Raw genomic sequence first — 17,681 nt, forward strand, 5'->3', positions numbered from 1 at the left:
GTGGGTCATATTCACAACATTCATGATCAAGTGTTTGAAAAACATGCACTTGTTCATGGGCGTAGGCAGGGGGGGGGCAGGAGGGGGCAGCTGCCCCCCCCTAGAAGCAAAAAAATTAATGTATTTTACAGACCATAACCAGCACAAGTATTCAAGAAAGCAGAACGATGCATATGGTATGGTAATATATCAATAGAATCGTAGAATTGTAGTCGGAAGGGACCACAAGGGTCATCTAGTCCAACCCGCTGCAATGCAGGATTTTTTTTCCTAAGGTGGGGCTTGAACCATGGTTGAAATATTATGCTGATATGCAGCAACGCCTCGGAGCTGTCGGAGCTGCGGCCATGCCTTGCCCCGCCCTCGCCCGCCCTTCCACCCCCTCTCGCCTGCCCGACCCTCCTGTCCTCTTGCTGCAGAGTTCCAGCATCACAGCGTCATCCAGAGACACCCACAAATATGAGTTATCTCTCTATTTCTTCCTTCCTTCCCTCCCTCTTCCATCCTTAATAAAATACGGGGGGGGGGCAGATAAGCCCCACATAGAAAGCCCATCAACATGGGGGGATGACTCTTTCAAATACGGTATTTACCAGTAATTGGGGGGGGCACCTAGGCCTCTAGGAGTTGGATGCTATGCCTAGGAGTAGGACAATTCAAGAAAGCAGAATGATGCATATGCTATGGTAATATATCAATAGAATCATAGAATTGTAGTCGGAAGGGACCACAAGGGTCATCTAGTCCAACCCCCTGCAATGCAGGATTTTTTTCCTAAGGTGGGGCTTGAACCATGGTTGAAATATTATGCTGATATGCAGCAACGCCTCGGAGCCGTCGTGGCTGCGGCCGTGTCTTGCCTCGCCCTCGCCCGCCCTGCCACCCCCTCTCGCCTGCCCGACCCTCCCGTCCTCTCCAGCCAAGCAGGGTAGCCGCCAACGCTACCAGCCCCAGAAGCACAAGGTGGCCGCTGCTGCCACCGCCACGATGTCATCAGGACCGTTGGCCCTTTAGCCCCGCCCACTTTGTGGCCCCTCCCCTTCTGTGCCTTGGCCCCGCCCCTGAACGACCATGGCTTGCCCCCCCTAGTTTTGATCCTGGCTACGCCCCTGCACTTGTTCTGTTCAGTTGAATTACGCCCCTCCTTTGGTTTGTAGTAAGTATTTCACAAATACCTTCCTCCTGCTCCTTTCTGTGGCATTTTCTGTTCTGGAGTCTGGCGTCGTCTCAGAATAAACAGGTATCTCGTTGTCATAAACTGCCTCAGTGTCACCAAGGAGGGTGTTGAAATCAAAATCGTCATGGTACTCCTCAGAATCATCGGTAACATCAGAAGCCATTGATGCCACAGATTCACTGGCTGGGTCTGAGCTATTGGCTGCCATTGAAACATTGATGGGTTTGTAATCACTGATGGGTTTGGACTCATTGATGGGTTTGGAATCATTGATGGGTTTGGAGATAATAGCCACTTCTGAAAATCTGGGTGAGAGAGTTTTGCTATGAACGCCAACCCAATAGGTATCATAATCTTGAAGAAAAGTAGCCCTGAGAGGGGGGGGAAACACAAAAGAAATCATCACTATTTCTAGCGCCGAGGCTTTTCTCTAACGAGATACAGTATATAATATCATTTCTATTATATATAAGATTTTCTCTCAGGGGAATTTGCATTATACTTTTCAGTCCAGAATTATCTATTTCTCCAGCTACTCTGGGTGGGTTACAGCATATATAAAAACATAGTAAGACATCACTATGTATTACACTGAGGTCCAGCATCGAGGGCCTTCTGGCAGTTCCCTCACTGCGAGATGTGAGGTTACAGGGAACCAGGCAGAGGGCCTTCTCTGTAGTGGTGCCTGTCCTGTGGAATCCCCTTCCATCAGATGTTGGGAGCCGCCCAGAGTAATAATAAATAATACATTTTTTTATTATTTATCATAATCATAATCAAAAATTTAAAAACTCCTGATACAGGGCTGTCTTCAGATGTCTTCTAAAAGTCAGATAGATGTTTATTTACTTGACATCTGATGGGAGGGTGTTCCACAGGGAGGGTGCCACTACCAAGAAGGTAGTACACCTACCTGCATAAACATTTGTGATTTCCAAATATATGGAAACACATGCAACGCTAATATATTTTGTTCCTTTTTAAAAGAAGAACTAAAGTCCCCTGATAAATATTACATAGCAGGAAACCCACAACTTACATAAGGCGAATCTTATTCGTGCCCTGAGGAGCAACCCAGGTCGTTGTGACTTTGCGTTTTACGCTGGGATTCGTGTGACTTACTGCTGAATTCTGAAAGGAGAAGGCAAATGAAACAGAATCCAGACACACAAGTAAAATAAAAAAGCAATATTTGAGGCAAATTGTTCCTCATGCTATAATTGAAACGAGATCACTAATTAAGGCTGCAGTCCTATAGCTACTGTACTTACCCAAGATTGGGAGTAACCCCACTGAACTCAAAAGGACTTATTTCTGAGCCAGTGTGTGTAGAATTGTGTTCTAAAAGTTCAATCCTATCCATGTCTATTCAAAAGTACGTCCCATTAAGTTCAGTGGGGCTTACTCCCAGGAAAGCACTGACACAGGATTACAGCCTAGGCTACCCTTACAGTTGAATGACCTTTCGACCGCATTTAAATCTGAAAACATGAAATTGGTTTTCACACTTTGCAATTTGGCTTCTAGTGCCGATATTAACCCAAAGTTTCATAAAATTTTGGCTGTGAGTTTTTATCTATTTAAGAAGGTGTTTCCAGAATGTTCCCTAATTGCAAGCCACCTGTAGGATAGCACCAGGTACTGACCACTAAATGTCAGATGCCAGCAAACATTGACTGCTATCGCACTTCAGCTACCAGATACAGTACCATCAAAATCAATGTATGCACAATGCCACCATTAAATATCAAATATGTGCCGGATATTCAGTTTCCAAGAATATTTGCCATTAAAATCCACATAGGAAAATTTTGAGAAGCAAATTTATCCCAGCTCTATAAACACTTGTGTCCTTGGCAGATGCCCCGGCGGAGAACCACCTTGCCTATCACAAATAGTTTGGTTATGAAAAGGGAAGAAGACAGATACCGTATTTTTCCACCTATAGATCGCCCCTATGTATAAGACCCCCCCTATTTTGGGAGACTCAATTTTAAGAAAACAAGGGGAGATGGCCCAAAGTTGTTCAGCCTGTCCCCCCCAGTCAGCTGTGGGCAGGAAACACCCTCCCACCAGATCGCTCCCTGCTTGCTGCGGCATCGGGGGAAGCCGCGCTCCAGCCAACCGGATGGCTGGCGGCTCCCTGCTTCTCTCCCCACCCCTTGCCACTATCTGTGTATTGGATAACCCCAGTTTTTGACATGATTTTTGAGTCCAAAAACCTCATCCAATACATGGAAAAATACGGTACATCTTCACTGTTTAAAAAGAAAAGGAAGAAACAAAGCAATGATACATTCTGTTATGAGGCTAATGAATACCACTCTGGCACCATCAAGAAAGCCACTTTTCATGGCAAATGAACACATACCGACATGTTGGCACATGGGTAGCCTTGCGTATTTGGATCCTTGATGCGAAATATGCCAACGGGAACATTGCCACCAATTTCCCGAGCCTGTACCATAAATGCTGTAAATCCAGCTGGCGACGTTCCTTCTAGAGTCACTGGGGGAAACAGATAAATTTAATAGAATGACTTTTAACAGAGTTAAACTATGCATCAGAATTTCCCCCTTTGATCGCTTGGGTCTTTCATTTTTGCAGAGCAGGTTTGTCTCAATCAGAAAGTTTACTGGCTAAGGGATTGCAGCATTTAGAAAGCCAGGACGATTTACATCCATGGCAGTGAATAGCAATAGCCTCTGAATAGTTTCAGGAATCAGATATGTTCTCATCTCCAGTGTGTCTTCTGTGAGTTCATTACATCAAAGAAACACCCCTCTCATGAACAGACCATGTGCATCGGCATTTATTTCCATTTCCATTTCCAGTTTGAGTTTAAATACCCAGGAAGAATATCAAATTCTCTGCTCATTAACTCCTCCTGTTTTTTTTCTGCACTGTGCAATTACAGCATATAACTAGACTCCACCACAGAATCCTGAAATATATTTTGCTACATAACCTAACTTCAAAGAACAAAACGGTACAATAATCTAGCTGTAGCACCTTCCTAATTAAGGAAGTCCCCGATCCAGTAAATTTTTGTCTAATATGGTGCATTTTCACTAACATATGCTCTAATACATGATTTTTCGACACATTACTTAACCAGAAAGCTGCAATTACTTAACTAGAAAATTTGGAGAAGTGTGAATTTTGATTAATGGCTGTGTTTTGGTTCTTGCATTGTTCTGAAAGTGCAAGTCAAGTCATTTTATTATGGTAAAAGACCAGTGTTGTTGTTATTATTATTATTATTATTATTATTATTATTTAAAAATCCAATTACAAAATTTAAAAGCTCAAGGCAAGGTAAAATAATATAAAATCATATATACATGAAAGAGCAGTTCTGGAAGTACAAATCTGGTAGTTTTGCTTTTTAAAAATGAACTGAATCACATTTCTCCCCCATTCCTACTCATTAACTATCTCTGATTTATAATGTTAGCAGGTCATGTAACACACCTTGTATTTCATTTCCTGGATCGTATCTATCAAATGATACAGAGATGACATAAGGTGGGGTAGATGTCTGTGGTCCTCCTCCACAATTCGGTAACATGGAGAAACAATCTATTGAAACATCTTTATATGGAAATCCGAGGGCCTTGGGCAGGACGACAGCACAAAAAATGACCACAAAGGAATAATACTTCTCCATCTGAAGAAAGAGAATAAAGCTATTTATAAGAAGGTTGACACCAATGTACAAAGAACATTTAATTCAGTTAAATGGTAATGGTAATAAGAGTATGCAACTTTGTTATATTCAGTTATTTGATTAATTATGATTATATTAGTAAAAGTAATTTTATTATGTACGTAGCACTTTTGATAAGCAAACCGTACCTATTCAAACTGGACCTTGCTTGTGTATTTAGTATGTGAAAAAGCTCAATAGTATTTCTGTATTACAAGAGGGAGACCCAAGGACAAGATGAACGAGTCAGTATCTTTTGTCATCAGTTGCTCAAACCCTCAGAAACCCAAAGTACACTGCTGTTTCGGCTTCCACTGGACCTCACAAACTTTATTAATCCAAACTAAGTTTCACCAGATTATGTGTGATCTCTAGTATATATCTCCCACTTTTAAAGACCTGAAAATCCCAAGAGGCAGGCTTGCCCAAAATGGCCTCATGGTCCAAATGGGGAAACATAGCAAACCAAGAATGGCATGCAGGCTGAAGGTTCCCCACCTCTCACCTAAAACATGGATATACCATCTCCCTTTATACCAGGAATCCCCAACCTTCGGCTCTCCAGATGTTTTGAACTACAATTCCCATCATCCCTGACCACTGGTCCTGTTAGCTGGGGATCATGTGAGTTGTAGGCCAAAATATCTGGAGGCGCAGGTTGGGGATGCCTACTTTATACTGTAAAATGGCAACAAGTAAAATTGTTGGCTCGACTCTAAAGCCCATACTCTTAATCTAATACTTCATTAGTAACCACACTTTACTGTGTGCATAAGTTCAACCTTATGGATCTTGGTTAAGTTTCAGCAATAATAATATATATTGTTAAAGTTAAACCCATGTTGCTAATCTCCCCACCCCCACCCCCACCCCACACACACTGTCATATGAAGCCCATATTCAATGAATTAAGAAACAGTTGACTTTTTCTGAACTTGCCTGCCCGACAGAACTAATCAACACAATAGTTTATTAAGGCAACCTATAATCACAGAGGCGGTTTATAGTTCTGGTTTAAATGCCAGAGGGCATTATATCTTGTAGTTGCCACAGGATAAGGGTGTCGCAGGTGCTCCCTTAAAACAGGGAACTGGGGAATCTTTGAAATATTGGGGAATTAACCTAGTGTCTGTAAGAAATATGCAGACATAATCTTTTCTTTAAATAAACAGCTGCTTGAGACAGTCATGTTAGCTGGCAAAATCTATGAGGCAATCCGAAAGAAACTTTAGACTGCTAGGATGAATTGCTGAAGGGCACCCCTGTCTGTAATTACCAAATTATGGGGTGCTGTTCTGAAAGGAAGCAGGTGGGGAGAAACCCTCTTGGGAATTAACCCTCTAATGCCTTAAGGAAACAGTTGAGGAAATAGTTGTCTGTCTGGAAAGAAAACTTTGGAACTGGACCCGACCAAAGAGGGTAGGGGGAAGCAGTAGAAAGAATGATGGCAAGTCACAACCCCACCAGGAACTTAAAGCACATTGCTTCCCCCAAAGAATCATGGGAAGTGTGGTTTACCCCTCAGAGCACTACAATTCCTAGCATTCTTAACATTTCGCACATGGGCATAGCAAAGAATTTTTGTTAGGGGGCAGGCCTTTTGTTAGGGGGACAGGACCTCAATTTGCTATGTATTTTTATTGATTGGGGGGCAGCTGCCCCTCCCTGCTCTCACCCTTGGCTACACCCATGATTTCCCAGGATCCTTTGGTGGGGGAAGAGCAATGCTCTTGAAATGTAGATTGTAGATGTAGCTAGTGGAATGAAACATGTCTGTGTCTGTTCTTCATTTAGCTGACTTAGATAGCAAACTGTTCATTCACATTTTCATCTTCAGTCGTATATTGTTGGCTGGGTTTATTTAGTTTACAGCATGTTATGGTTTAAGAAAAATATATATGAAAATGTTATATAGAAGGCATCTAAAAGTAGATTAGCTAAAATGTACAAATTAAAATTGAGTAGGTGTTGGAAATATAAAGAGAATAAAGGTACCTTTTTCCATATGTGGTGGACCTGCAGTAAGATAAAAGCTTACTGGGAAATGATACATAATGAATTGAAAAAGAGGTTTAAGATAGCTTTAGTAAAAAAAAAAAAAACCTCCAAAAGCTTTTCTTTTAGGAATTATGGGGTTGGAGTTACCTAAGCGCTATAAAATTTTATCTATGTATGCAACTACTGCTGCAAGAATGGTATTTGCCCAAAGATGGAAAGAGGAAGATGTCCTGTCGAAAGAAGAATGGCTACAGAAACTAATGAAATATGCAGAAATGGCCAAACTTACTAGAAGAATAAGAAATCAAGATAACAAAGTCTTTAAGGGGGGGTGGAAATCATTTATTGAATATTTTCAAACTCATCATAAACAAATTAAGACATTAGCAGAATTAATGTAAAAACGTGCAGTTTTTTTAAAAAAAGAGAGAGATGGATGGAAATAAAATATAAAATAGATTTAAATTGAGATATGTAAGAAAATAGAGTAAATATAAGGAACCACAGAAAGAGGGAGAGGGAAGTCAAAAAAAGATATGTAAAGATGATTCTGTTTGAAATGTTTCTCATAAATGAAAATTATAAATAAGAATAATAAATATTTAGTTTCATTCTTGCTGCAAAGGAGGGCCGGCCATGGGTTGTGTTTCCTAAAAGTGTATCAAAAATTGCTCAGGAATTAAGAGGTCATATATAAGAGAAGGCAGGAGGAAGTTGATTGGATATCCATGAGTCACCTGACTTCCTAGGTAAAAGAGTTATACTATCACCTGTAATTCCAACCCCTGTGAGCTGTCATGGCAATATAGTGAGTAAGTAATCGGTATTCCCAGTTTAAACACTGAGTTCTTCAGCTCTTTTGAAACGATTTTCATATGACTCATAAAGCTGATATACATGATTCTGTTCTAATTATAGTGCACCCAAATGCACTTTAAAAACAGGAGTTAGTGCTTCTGTTTCTCTTAGGTAGTGAGTCTGTCTCCCCACACTAATTGTCACACTACTAATGACACTGACACACACTGACACACACACACACACACACACACACACACACACTATATATGTGTGTGTAGTTGCATGGCTGATTCAGTCCTCAGACTTGAGACTCTCCTCATGTTTCAGATGGGCATTTTGTTTATACATTTATTCAGTTAGACGAACATTCATCCATTAACTTATTATTATTATTATTACAAGTGCCCAGCAACTCCTTTTTATTATTGCAAATGTTGCTCTGGACAGGGGGAGGCATTTTGTAATGACACAGAGACCAATCCATCCTGTGCTGTTCACTGCCAGCTTCGGCAGCGAACTAGCAGAACCAGTTCCAATTAAGTTCAGTCCCGGGCACAAAATTGTTGGTCCAACATGAAGCCGAACGTTCTTCCAAAGCGTTTTGCTACTCAAATTAGTTTGTGTGTACCCATCGATACTCTGACTCCATTGCATTCAAATTAGCTGGTCTGGAAAAACAGGTAAACAGGAATGCTGCTTAAGATACTCAATAGATTCGCGTGCTCCGGCTTGTCACCAAATAAATGACAGCAGAATCTGGGGAAAGTCCTCTTGATCCTTCATTTCTGACTGGGGGCAGACTGGCTGAGATATATGTAAGTTATGTGGCTGCTTGGAAGCAGGGATTAAGCTGGGCAAAAATGGTGAAGCCTTACAAAACACTCTTATACCCGCCAACATTTCTTTTTTAAACTGGAGATGTCAGGAATTGAACCTGGAACCTTCTGTATGGAGAGCATGGAGAGCATCCAACTAATGTGCTATCACCACAAGGAACTTGCCCTGCTCTCTCCCTGCTCATGTTCCACATCATCCCCATATCTGCTCTAGAGGGCTGAGGGAACCTCCAGAACTGTTTTAGGGGTGTGTATAGGGGCGGAGAGGCCTAACGCCCTGTTGCACAAGCGGAATTCCTTGAGCTGAAGGAACAAGTTAGCTGTGTGTTTAGCCACTGAACTGTGGTCTTTTCAGACATGTCACAACAGCTCTCCAATGGGCACCTTGAATCACACTCGCACAGCCACATCCCACACAACAGCGGGACACGTTACTTTTTCCCAGAATCCTTGCATTAAAGATTAAACGAATGCAAAAGATATTGAACACATACATGAAATGGACCCCATGCAGTGGAATCTCATTCTTACATCTCAAGTACAGTGGTACCTCAGTTCTCAAACATCTCCGTTGACTAATGTTTCGGAACCCGAACGTCAAAAACCTGAAAATGCTTCCGTTTTCAAATGCACCTCAGAAGTCGAACGGCTTTCATTGCATTTTTTTTTCCATTTTCTCAATTGAATTTGCAGACAGCCCTTTGCACCTCAGTTTTAGAACGTTTCGGAACTCAAACAGTCTTCCAGAATGGATTATGTTCGAGAACCGAAGTACCACTGTATAGGCCAGATATGTGGCTCCGATTCCTGCCATCTCAGCCTGTCAGCACAGGCAAAGGTGGAAGGCCAGAAGAAGGGATGGGAACAGTATTGCTTATCATGAGACCTTTTGCTGACTTTGATGCAAACCAGCCAATGCTGGAAAGGTACTGGGACTTTTGACATAGGGCCAGTTATATTGCAGATGGAGGAGAAGTTATTCGCTATCACAGTGTAGAGTCCAACTCCAATGACCCTGTCGGAGAGCTAGGCAACCTTTTCCCTAGGATGTGGAAGACTATCACTCAGGTAGGAGATCTTGACTCTGACAACAATCCCACTACTGTTGCTATGCTCCCAATGTCTCCAGAGGAGAGGGAATGCGTATCCACCCAACAACACCAAGGCTAGTGCAGAGATAGAGCTTGGGTTGACCTCACACTCCATGACTTACTGCTTAGACCCTCCCCATGAGGAAATACCTTCAGTGAAGTGTAGGCACGAGTATTCAGTGTAGCTAGTATAATAGTTCTTTGGAGGAAGCGGGGTCAAGGGAGTCCTTGGCAGTGTATAGACTAGCCGTTGCAGAATCACTCTAAACACCCGTATTATTCACAGTCCTTCTCCTGTGGGACTGGGAGTGGTCAACTCAGAGGTTGTGCTTTGGGCAGCAGCTCCCTTCAACCCTCGCTTTGACCTCAAACGATTGACAAACTTGCACATCTCTCTTCGGTGTTCAGTAGGATCCTTCATCTTGCAGGGGATCTCACATGTCTTCTGGCCTGAATTGCCTCGGTAGAACTCTCAACAGGCGTTGCCGGGCCCAGTATGAAACGTATATTTTGGACTATCCCACTTTCTTCCAGATGCATGAAGATTAGCAGGAGGAGCCCACAATGAATGCACCCCAACAGGTCTGTGGGCCTGTTTCTCGGTCACAGCAACAACCCACTCTTTTTTCAGCTGGTTGGACTAGGCTAGTATGTTGTGCAAGGAAACCCAAATGCAAATTCAGATTGAGAAAGAAATATGTATATTTACCACCCGAGAACCTGTGCAATTCAGAGTGAAAATAAAGAGCAATTTCTTTGAAGAAAATTGCCTGCATTCTTCAGATACATGGAGATAGTTCCTGCTTATGGCCAGTGAATTTTATGTAGGAAGTGGAGGCATTAAGATTTCTCTTCCTTCGGTGAACTGTATGTTTCCATCTTCTTTCTCTTGCTGTTAACAGAATGTATATGCCCAATTGCCCATCAATCTTCACATTTAACTTGGCTTGACTTCATAGGACTATATACACCATAAGCCTGCATTATCTTTTCTCAGCTACCAAGTTCATAGGTAATTGCATTTGATCCTCAGCATCTTGGTTTAACCCCTCAGTTAACAGTAACAACAAATACCTTAAACATGCACTCAGTTATGTCACTTTTCCATCCCAAACTTTACTTTACGAATAAAATACAACCTGAACAAGCCAATTTGGGTCCATCTATCAGGGTTCAATATCAAAGCCTGGCTTTATTCTCCAGTTTAAAACATTTCAGTCAAGACATTCCACTAAGTACAATTCAGTGTCTATGAAAATCAATGGTACAAGGGGAAACTGTTTAGAATTCCAGCAACCTACCTTAATAATCCTGTTGATAGTCAGCCTTGGTACTTGTGGCTCTGTCCTGCAACCTTGTATAGTAGGACTCTGAGAGCAATATAACAAATAGCAGGGAAGAACTGGGTGGCTCAACCTGTCGCAAGGCAGAGGATGGAGAACAGCCCATTAATGACACCTCAGCCTCCACCTCAGAAATTACCATATGGCAAATGAAATCATCTATGGCAGTAGTCATTCTTTCCCTAACCTTGAAGACACTTTCCTTCCTTCTGTGGCCAGCAAAGGTTGATATTTAAAATTGCTTGAACTGCATTTGCTGCTTAAAGTTGTAACAGTTTGCCAAATCAAAGTTTCAGCTTTGTTATGTTGTTTTCAACTTCCCAAAGTCTTTCTCCTCACATTGGGGAAATAGAACAAACCTCTACCCCAAAACTGACAACTTTAAAGCTGTTTCTATTTTAGCTGTAAGCCACCTTGAGTCCCTGACAGGGAAAAAGGCAGGATGTGAATAAATGCAACATTTACTACTAATCTGTGCCATTTTGTGTCAGGTGTTACAAGGAAGAGACATCACAAGAACTAATCTACATCTCTTCCAATGTCTGGTTTGACCCTAATTCTCACACTTTACTCAAGTGTTGTTGTTGGGTTTTTTTTGTATCCGCAATCCATTCATACTTTTGGGGTTGTGCACAGGTGTCATGTGGCCGTTACAAAACAGCTTTGCAGCATATGGTTATTTTGAGCTTGTGGTAAATACCTTAGGGTGTGTAGCTACAAAATGGAGTTTGATGTGTGAAGTGAACTCCCTAAAAAGAGTGCGCCCACCCAGGAATGGCTGTGGGAGGGGACGCTGGGTTTTTTTTGCAGCTCAACCTACATAATCCTGGTAAGAGAATATTGCCAGCAATGCCATTCAGCTGTTTGGGAATTGGATTTAGTCTCTATAGTCTTTCGTTCCCCAAAACAGCAGGTTGGTACCTTTCTCCTGATGACCTGGCTTGAATTGGAACAGCAACCCTAGTTGCAGCGTGTGAGGATTTGTGTGTTTCCGGATCAAAGCCTACAGGTTTCTTTTGATGAAGCAGAGACCATGTTACTGTACTTCTCGCTTTCCTTTAAATGTAAGCTTTCCCACGCTCCCAAAATGACTGTGTGCAGGCAGCCTTCCCCAACCTGATGCCCTTCAGTTGTTGTTGGAATCCAACTCCCATCAGCCCCAACCAGGGGAGGTGGGTGTTGTAGCCCAAAACACCTGGAAGACACCTGTTTGGGAGAAGAGTGACTCAGTGTAATGTTCCTAGCTGAATAAACTCTATTGGATATGCTTTGTTTCTTGAAGTACAAAGAAACCTTTCTGAAACATAAGGGACAGTTCTGCTGAAAGGAAGGTGCCAGGATTGCCTTTTCTAGGAACTGTTGTAAGAGCTCTACCTGTTGCAATCAGGTGCACATGAAGTCATCAGTATTTCCTCTTCAATGGGTGCCTGTGAGCTTCAAGGATGCATCATAATTTTAACAGGGATGACTTACAGAAGACAATTGTTGCTGACATCAGTTCGTAAGTTGCTATAGCAGCTGTTAGCCAGAGCAATCAACACCTTCCCCAAACACGTAAGTGATGTACCCTGTGGCTTATTCCTCTCCTGAAGATATGCCACAAGGCAGTGGAGGTTTAGGGTCAGTTTTCCTTTTCCTAGATGGGCTACCTTCCCAGGTTGACGAGCCACATCACTTCCCCCTACAGCACATGCAGAAACTGCTTTCTTGACTGTTGGGCCTACTAGTGGTTGCTCAATCTGCCAGATCCTGTTTTGCATGCAAGGAAAGTCCCTAACTCACCAAGGATTTGAGCCCCATCAGCTACCTCACCTGATTTAGTCAAAGCTGTTTTTCGGGGTGTGGCCACTGTCCCATTCTGACAGCTTCTAGGAGTCATAGGTGAAAAGTGAGTGCAGAATGGGGACCAAAGGTGGACAAATGACCCCAGAAAGTGTGTGACATGTCCCCCACCAGAGGTACTACCCCTCCCCTAACAACCTGTGCTAAATATATATAACAAACTTGCAGAAGCCCATGTTTCCATGTACCTGGGCTTCTGCAAGTTGGACCTTATGAGCAGTGCTATTTTTCTAGAAAAAGAAGTGCCGGAACTCACCATGACTTGTTCTTTTAGAATGGCAATGGTGCCCACCTGAGAGGTAGCAGAACTGAATTCTGGCTGGAAAAAAAGCCCTGCTTATGAGTCAAGAGTATGAGCTTCACACGACATCATCATAACTAAGGTAAGCTGGATGCCTCATATCCCATGATTGTCAGGAACCAGACTAAAGGGTATTGCTCTGAGGAAGAATGGTGGGAGCCCCCCTCTCCCTCTGCTCAAGGGCCTAATCCTGAAGCTCCTCTGGAGCAGGAGGATAGTGTTGACCTAGAGCAGGCATCCCCAAACTGCGGCCCTCCAGATGTTTTGGCCTACAACTCCCATGATCCCTAGCTAACAGGACCAGTGGTCAGGGAAGATGGGAATTGTAGTCCAAAACATCTGGAGGGCCGAAGTTTGGGGATGCCTGACCTAGAGCAATGGTTCATGGAAGGACACAGTTTGGGAACTGACAGTTGGGCTGAGCTGGGAGAAGAGCAACCAAGGGGAGAGGAACAGGAAGAGAGAGAGCTGGTTGAATCTCCCTCACTAGAAAGTATGCATCCCATGAGCCCGAGAGCCAGGCGTCTGGATAAGGTAGCCTCTCAGAAGGTTGAGGGACCACAGGAAGATGGAAGTAACTAGAGGGAAGTGGAGGGAATGGCAATGGCGCCCACCTGCACGATGAGAATGGACGCTGAATGTTTGTGCTGTGGTCAGTAAACCTCTCTGTTGCTGCAAAAGACTGCTTCCGCTTTGTGCTGTTATCTACAGAGAGGGGGGAGGTAAGCCTTGCCTGGCAGCCTGACACATAAGTAGAGTAGATGTCCTCCTCCCTGTTAAGAGGGGGAGGTTGCCTCTGTGCTGCGCAAGCAGAACTCTTGGAGGCAAGATGACTTACTTGTCAACCCTGCAGAATGAGAAAAGCTGGGTGTGTGGCCACTGTGTACAAAACCTATTATCTCTCCATCATATGCCATCCTGTGCTGCAATCGCTCAGGTGATACCAGACCATTGTTTCCAGGGGAACGACACAGGGCAACTTGGCTTTCCGTCATTTTTATCCTTATATTCAGCCTGTGCTCTGCTGGCTCCAGGATCAGTTTCTTTCTTTCTTTCTTTTAATTAACTTTATTGTTTAAAAAGAAATTTACATAGTATAGAATAGATATATCATCGGTATACAAAGATATTTCGATTTCACAAATACATAACAAAAACCAACGTTACAAAAACGGTGTGTAAATAATATATAATCAAACACAAAAAGCTTTGTTCGTAACGTGAATGGCTTATAACTGGTATATATCTTCCTATCCTGTCTTAGATACTTCCAGACCTCCTTATTAAAGGTAAAGGGACCCCTGACCGTTAGGTCCAGTCGTGACCGACTCTGGGGTTGCGTGCTCATCTCGCATTATTGGCCGAAGGAGCAGCGTACAGCTTCCAGGTCATGTGGCCAGCATGACAAAGCCGCTTCTGGCAAACCAGAGCAGCACATGGAACCGCCGTTTACCTTCCCGCTGTAGCGGTTCCTATTTATCTACTTGCATTTTGACGTGCTTTCGAACTGCTAGGTTGGCAGGAGCTGGGACCAAGCAACGGGAGCTCACCCCGTCGCAGGGATTCGAACCGCCGACCTTCTGATCAGCAAGCCCTAGGCTCAGTGGTTTAAACACAGCACCACCTGGGTCCTTATTATACAGTATCAAATTCTTTTTGTTCCACGGGCTAATATTATAAATTTCCTGTTTCCTTCTCCTTCTTTGTCTATTCTCCTCACTTTTCTATTTCTCAAACGTTACTCTATTTCTGCTAGTAAAGAATTGTTTGGATAGTACATTTTTAAGTACTCTTTATAAGCACTCCATTCTTTTGATACTTTTTGTGATGATATTTCTCTTATCGAGTTAGTTGATTTTGCCAGCTGCAGATATTCAAGCATAAGCGCTTGCCATTCTGTTATTGTGGGCAAGCTCTCGCTTTTCCACTTCCTTGCCACCAAGATCCTGGCTGCTGTTATTGCATATAGCAGTAGAGTTCTTCCTTCTTTTTTAACATCTGGTGGGAGTATGCTTAGTAAAAACATTTCCGGCCTTTTCTTAATTGGTTGTTTGAATAATTTTTTTATTTCCTCATATATACTATTCCAATATTTTCTCATCTCTTGGCAGGTCCACCACATATGGTAGTATGACCCGATATCATTTTTGCATCTCCAGCAATGAGGATTTGCCCCTTCATACATCTTGGCCAATTTGTGGGGGGTGAGATGCCAACGATAGAACATTTTCATGTTCTTTTCCCTCAGACTATAGCATGCGGTGAATCCCATGTCTTCTGCCCAGGCTCCAAAATCAGTTTCATTGAAAGTGCTTTGAAGCATGTCCAGCAAGTTTCACTATGTCTTAATTTTAAGACATGACTGCCAAGAGGTGTGGTTTGGAAACACAAGGAAGCCCGAACAAATCATGCTGTATTACACAAGTTTATGTTAAGTTACAGCGCGGATCAATAGCTGTTGTTTCTATAGAGTCATCCAGGTGCTTCTGATGAAGATGTGGATTATTAATATAGGGTTATGAATGCATTGGTAAGATTACAAAGCTAACTGAAAGAACCCAGTTTGACTTCCTAGTCAGAACTGGCCAATTGTAACTGCTCCTGCTTCTTGTTTTGTATAGTTTTCAGTGAGAATGTGAGACCTACATCAGCAAAAATGCTCATTTAAATTTTGAACAGGATCAACCATTGGACCTTAAGATGTAGATAATTTCAGCAGTATGGGTCACTGTTCACTCCCAATGCATTCTTTATTTCCTCAGGAGGGAGGAAAAGAAGAGGAAGTACAGCCATGTCATGTTGGGCGGGCGCCACTACCAAGAAGACCCTCACTTCTCGCAGTGATGGAACCGCCAGAAGGTTCTCAGAACTGGACCTGAGTGTCCAGGCTGAATGATGGAGGTGAAGACGCTCCTTCTCCTTCAGGTATACTGCTGCAGAGGTGACAGATTCAGAGACTGGCATGTGAATCCCTAACGTTCCTGCAACAGCAACAACCCTCTGTCCTGTGGGCTGCCCTACATTTGCTGTATCAAGAAGGATGGCATGATGATGATGATGATATTTTTATTATTTGTACCCTGCCCATCTGACTGGATTGCTGCAGCTACTCTGCCCAGCTTCCAACAAATATAATAAAACATCAAACATTGAAAACTTATACATTATCCTGCTAATCCTAGTATTGGTCTCTGGATTCTGGAACCAGTAACTCCAAGATCCCCACTCTCTCAACCTGTCTCAGGTTGCCAGAGGCATTTTCCTGCATTGCAATTGGTTGGGCCAAATGACTCCTTTTCACCTCTACAATTCTTCGATTCTCTCTGCTACCTTCATTTGAAAGTTGCTGTTCTCGTCCCCTAAATAGTATTGATTTTCTGTATTCCAAATATCAAAAGTCCCAGTACATCTGGGAAAATGAAAGAATTGGCAAGGAAATAAGGTACTGACTACGAGCAACCCTGTATCAGAGGGAGGTTTCGCAGGGACGACGGATGGAGAAATAATAACATTGTGAGCTCGTATAAAGTTGTTCTGTGCTCATGATATTGTTGACCAGATCTAACATAATCTGAAGCCCAAAATGTAAATATTTTAAGAGGAGAGCTCCTTCTGTCAGGGGATTATAACAGATTGGTAATTATCTGTTTTTAACACATGAATACCAGCAATTACTACTTCCTCAGCCTGAAGGATATGAGGTTGCCAGCAAGCTATGCAATGAGGCAAGTACGATGATTGCTGCAAACAATAGTGAATACCTATAATCATTATTGCATTAGCTTTTTAATGGCCATGGATGGAAGGCAAATTATGAAAGGGGTCTCCTGTCTTTCCAACAGAGGAAGAGAAGTGATACACAGGGCAGGAATGTTCATCCTATTTAAGGGTTTGTCCACACAGTGGTGGCCATTTCCCCCCTCATCAAAGATATGCTGTAGTTCTCTCTAGAGGTTAGCAGATCAAGTTGCCTTATATCCTGTGGGATAGCTCAGACAGTAGAAGAGCATGAGACTCTGAATCTCAGGGTCATGGGTACGAGCTCCACGTTGGGCAAAAAGATTCCTGTATTGCAGGGGGGGTTGGACTAAATGACCCTCATGGTCCCTTCCAACTCTACAATTCTGTGATTCAATATTATCAGAGCACTGGCCCACCAAGGCCCAGTGTGCTAATTTTAGTAGTCCTCCAAGGATTGGGGGGTGGGGACAGGGACAGGGACGATTCTTTCCCAGCCCTATATGACGTGAACTACTGCTGTGTAAAGAAGAGATGGAAAGTTCTCGTTATTTCCCCCTCTCTCCTCCATAACAACTTGGGTGAGATCGAGGGGAAGGACTCCAGTTGTCCCACCTGCCCTTACAGCCTTGACTGGGCTGGCCCTACTATTAGGCAGAGTGCAGCAATGGATGTGCTTGGTGGGGGATTTGGGTAACAATAATAGCTCCAAGCACCTTGAACTCATAAGCCCTATGCCCCCTAAACTAGGTTGTTGATCTCAAGTTTAACGGAAGACCCTATCCTTCCAGTGCTGAAGTTAAGATTCAGCAGCTGATTGGGTTGCAATCTGTATGTGGATCAGG

The 17,681-nt window shown here is 43.0% G+C and overlaps 1 protein-coding gene across 3 annotated transcripts in view; it reads right to left on the reverse strand.

Moving 5' to 3' along the window:
• The window catches only part of LOC118088917 (uncharacterized), a 31,280-nt gene extending 20,236 nt beyond the window's left edge, over positions 1-11,044 (reverse strand). For all 3 annotated transcript variants that reach the window (XM_035123126.3, XM_035123125.3, XM_088673787.1), the window contains exons 1-5: positions 10,914-11,044; positions 4,652-4,847; positions 3,549-3,685; positions 2,217-2,308; positions 1,176-1,548 (exon numbers count right to left, since the gene is read on the reverse strand). In XM_035123126.3, the coding sequence (XP_034979017.3) occupies positions 1,176-1,548; positions 2,217-2,308; positions 3,549-3,685; positions 4,652-4,847 (798 nt within the window). In that variant the 5' untranslated portion in view covers positions 10,914-11,044. The remainder of the gene's footprint in view (positions 1-1,175; positions 1,549-2,216; positions 2,309-3,548; positions 3,686-4,651; positions 4,848-10,913) is intronic.
• Positions 11,045-17,681: the final 6,637 nt, after the last annotated feature.

The sequence above is a fragment of the Zootoca vivipara genome, chromosome 7 (assembly GCF_965207765.1).
Source record: "Zootoca vivipara chromosome 7, rZooViv2.hap1.1, whole genome shotgun sequence".
NCBI classification, from domain to species: Eukaryota; Metazoa; Chordata; class Lepidosauria; order Squamata; family Lacertidae; genus Zootoca; species Zootoca vivipara.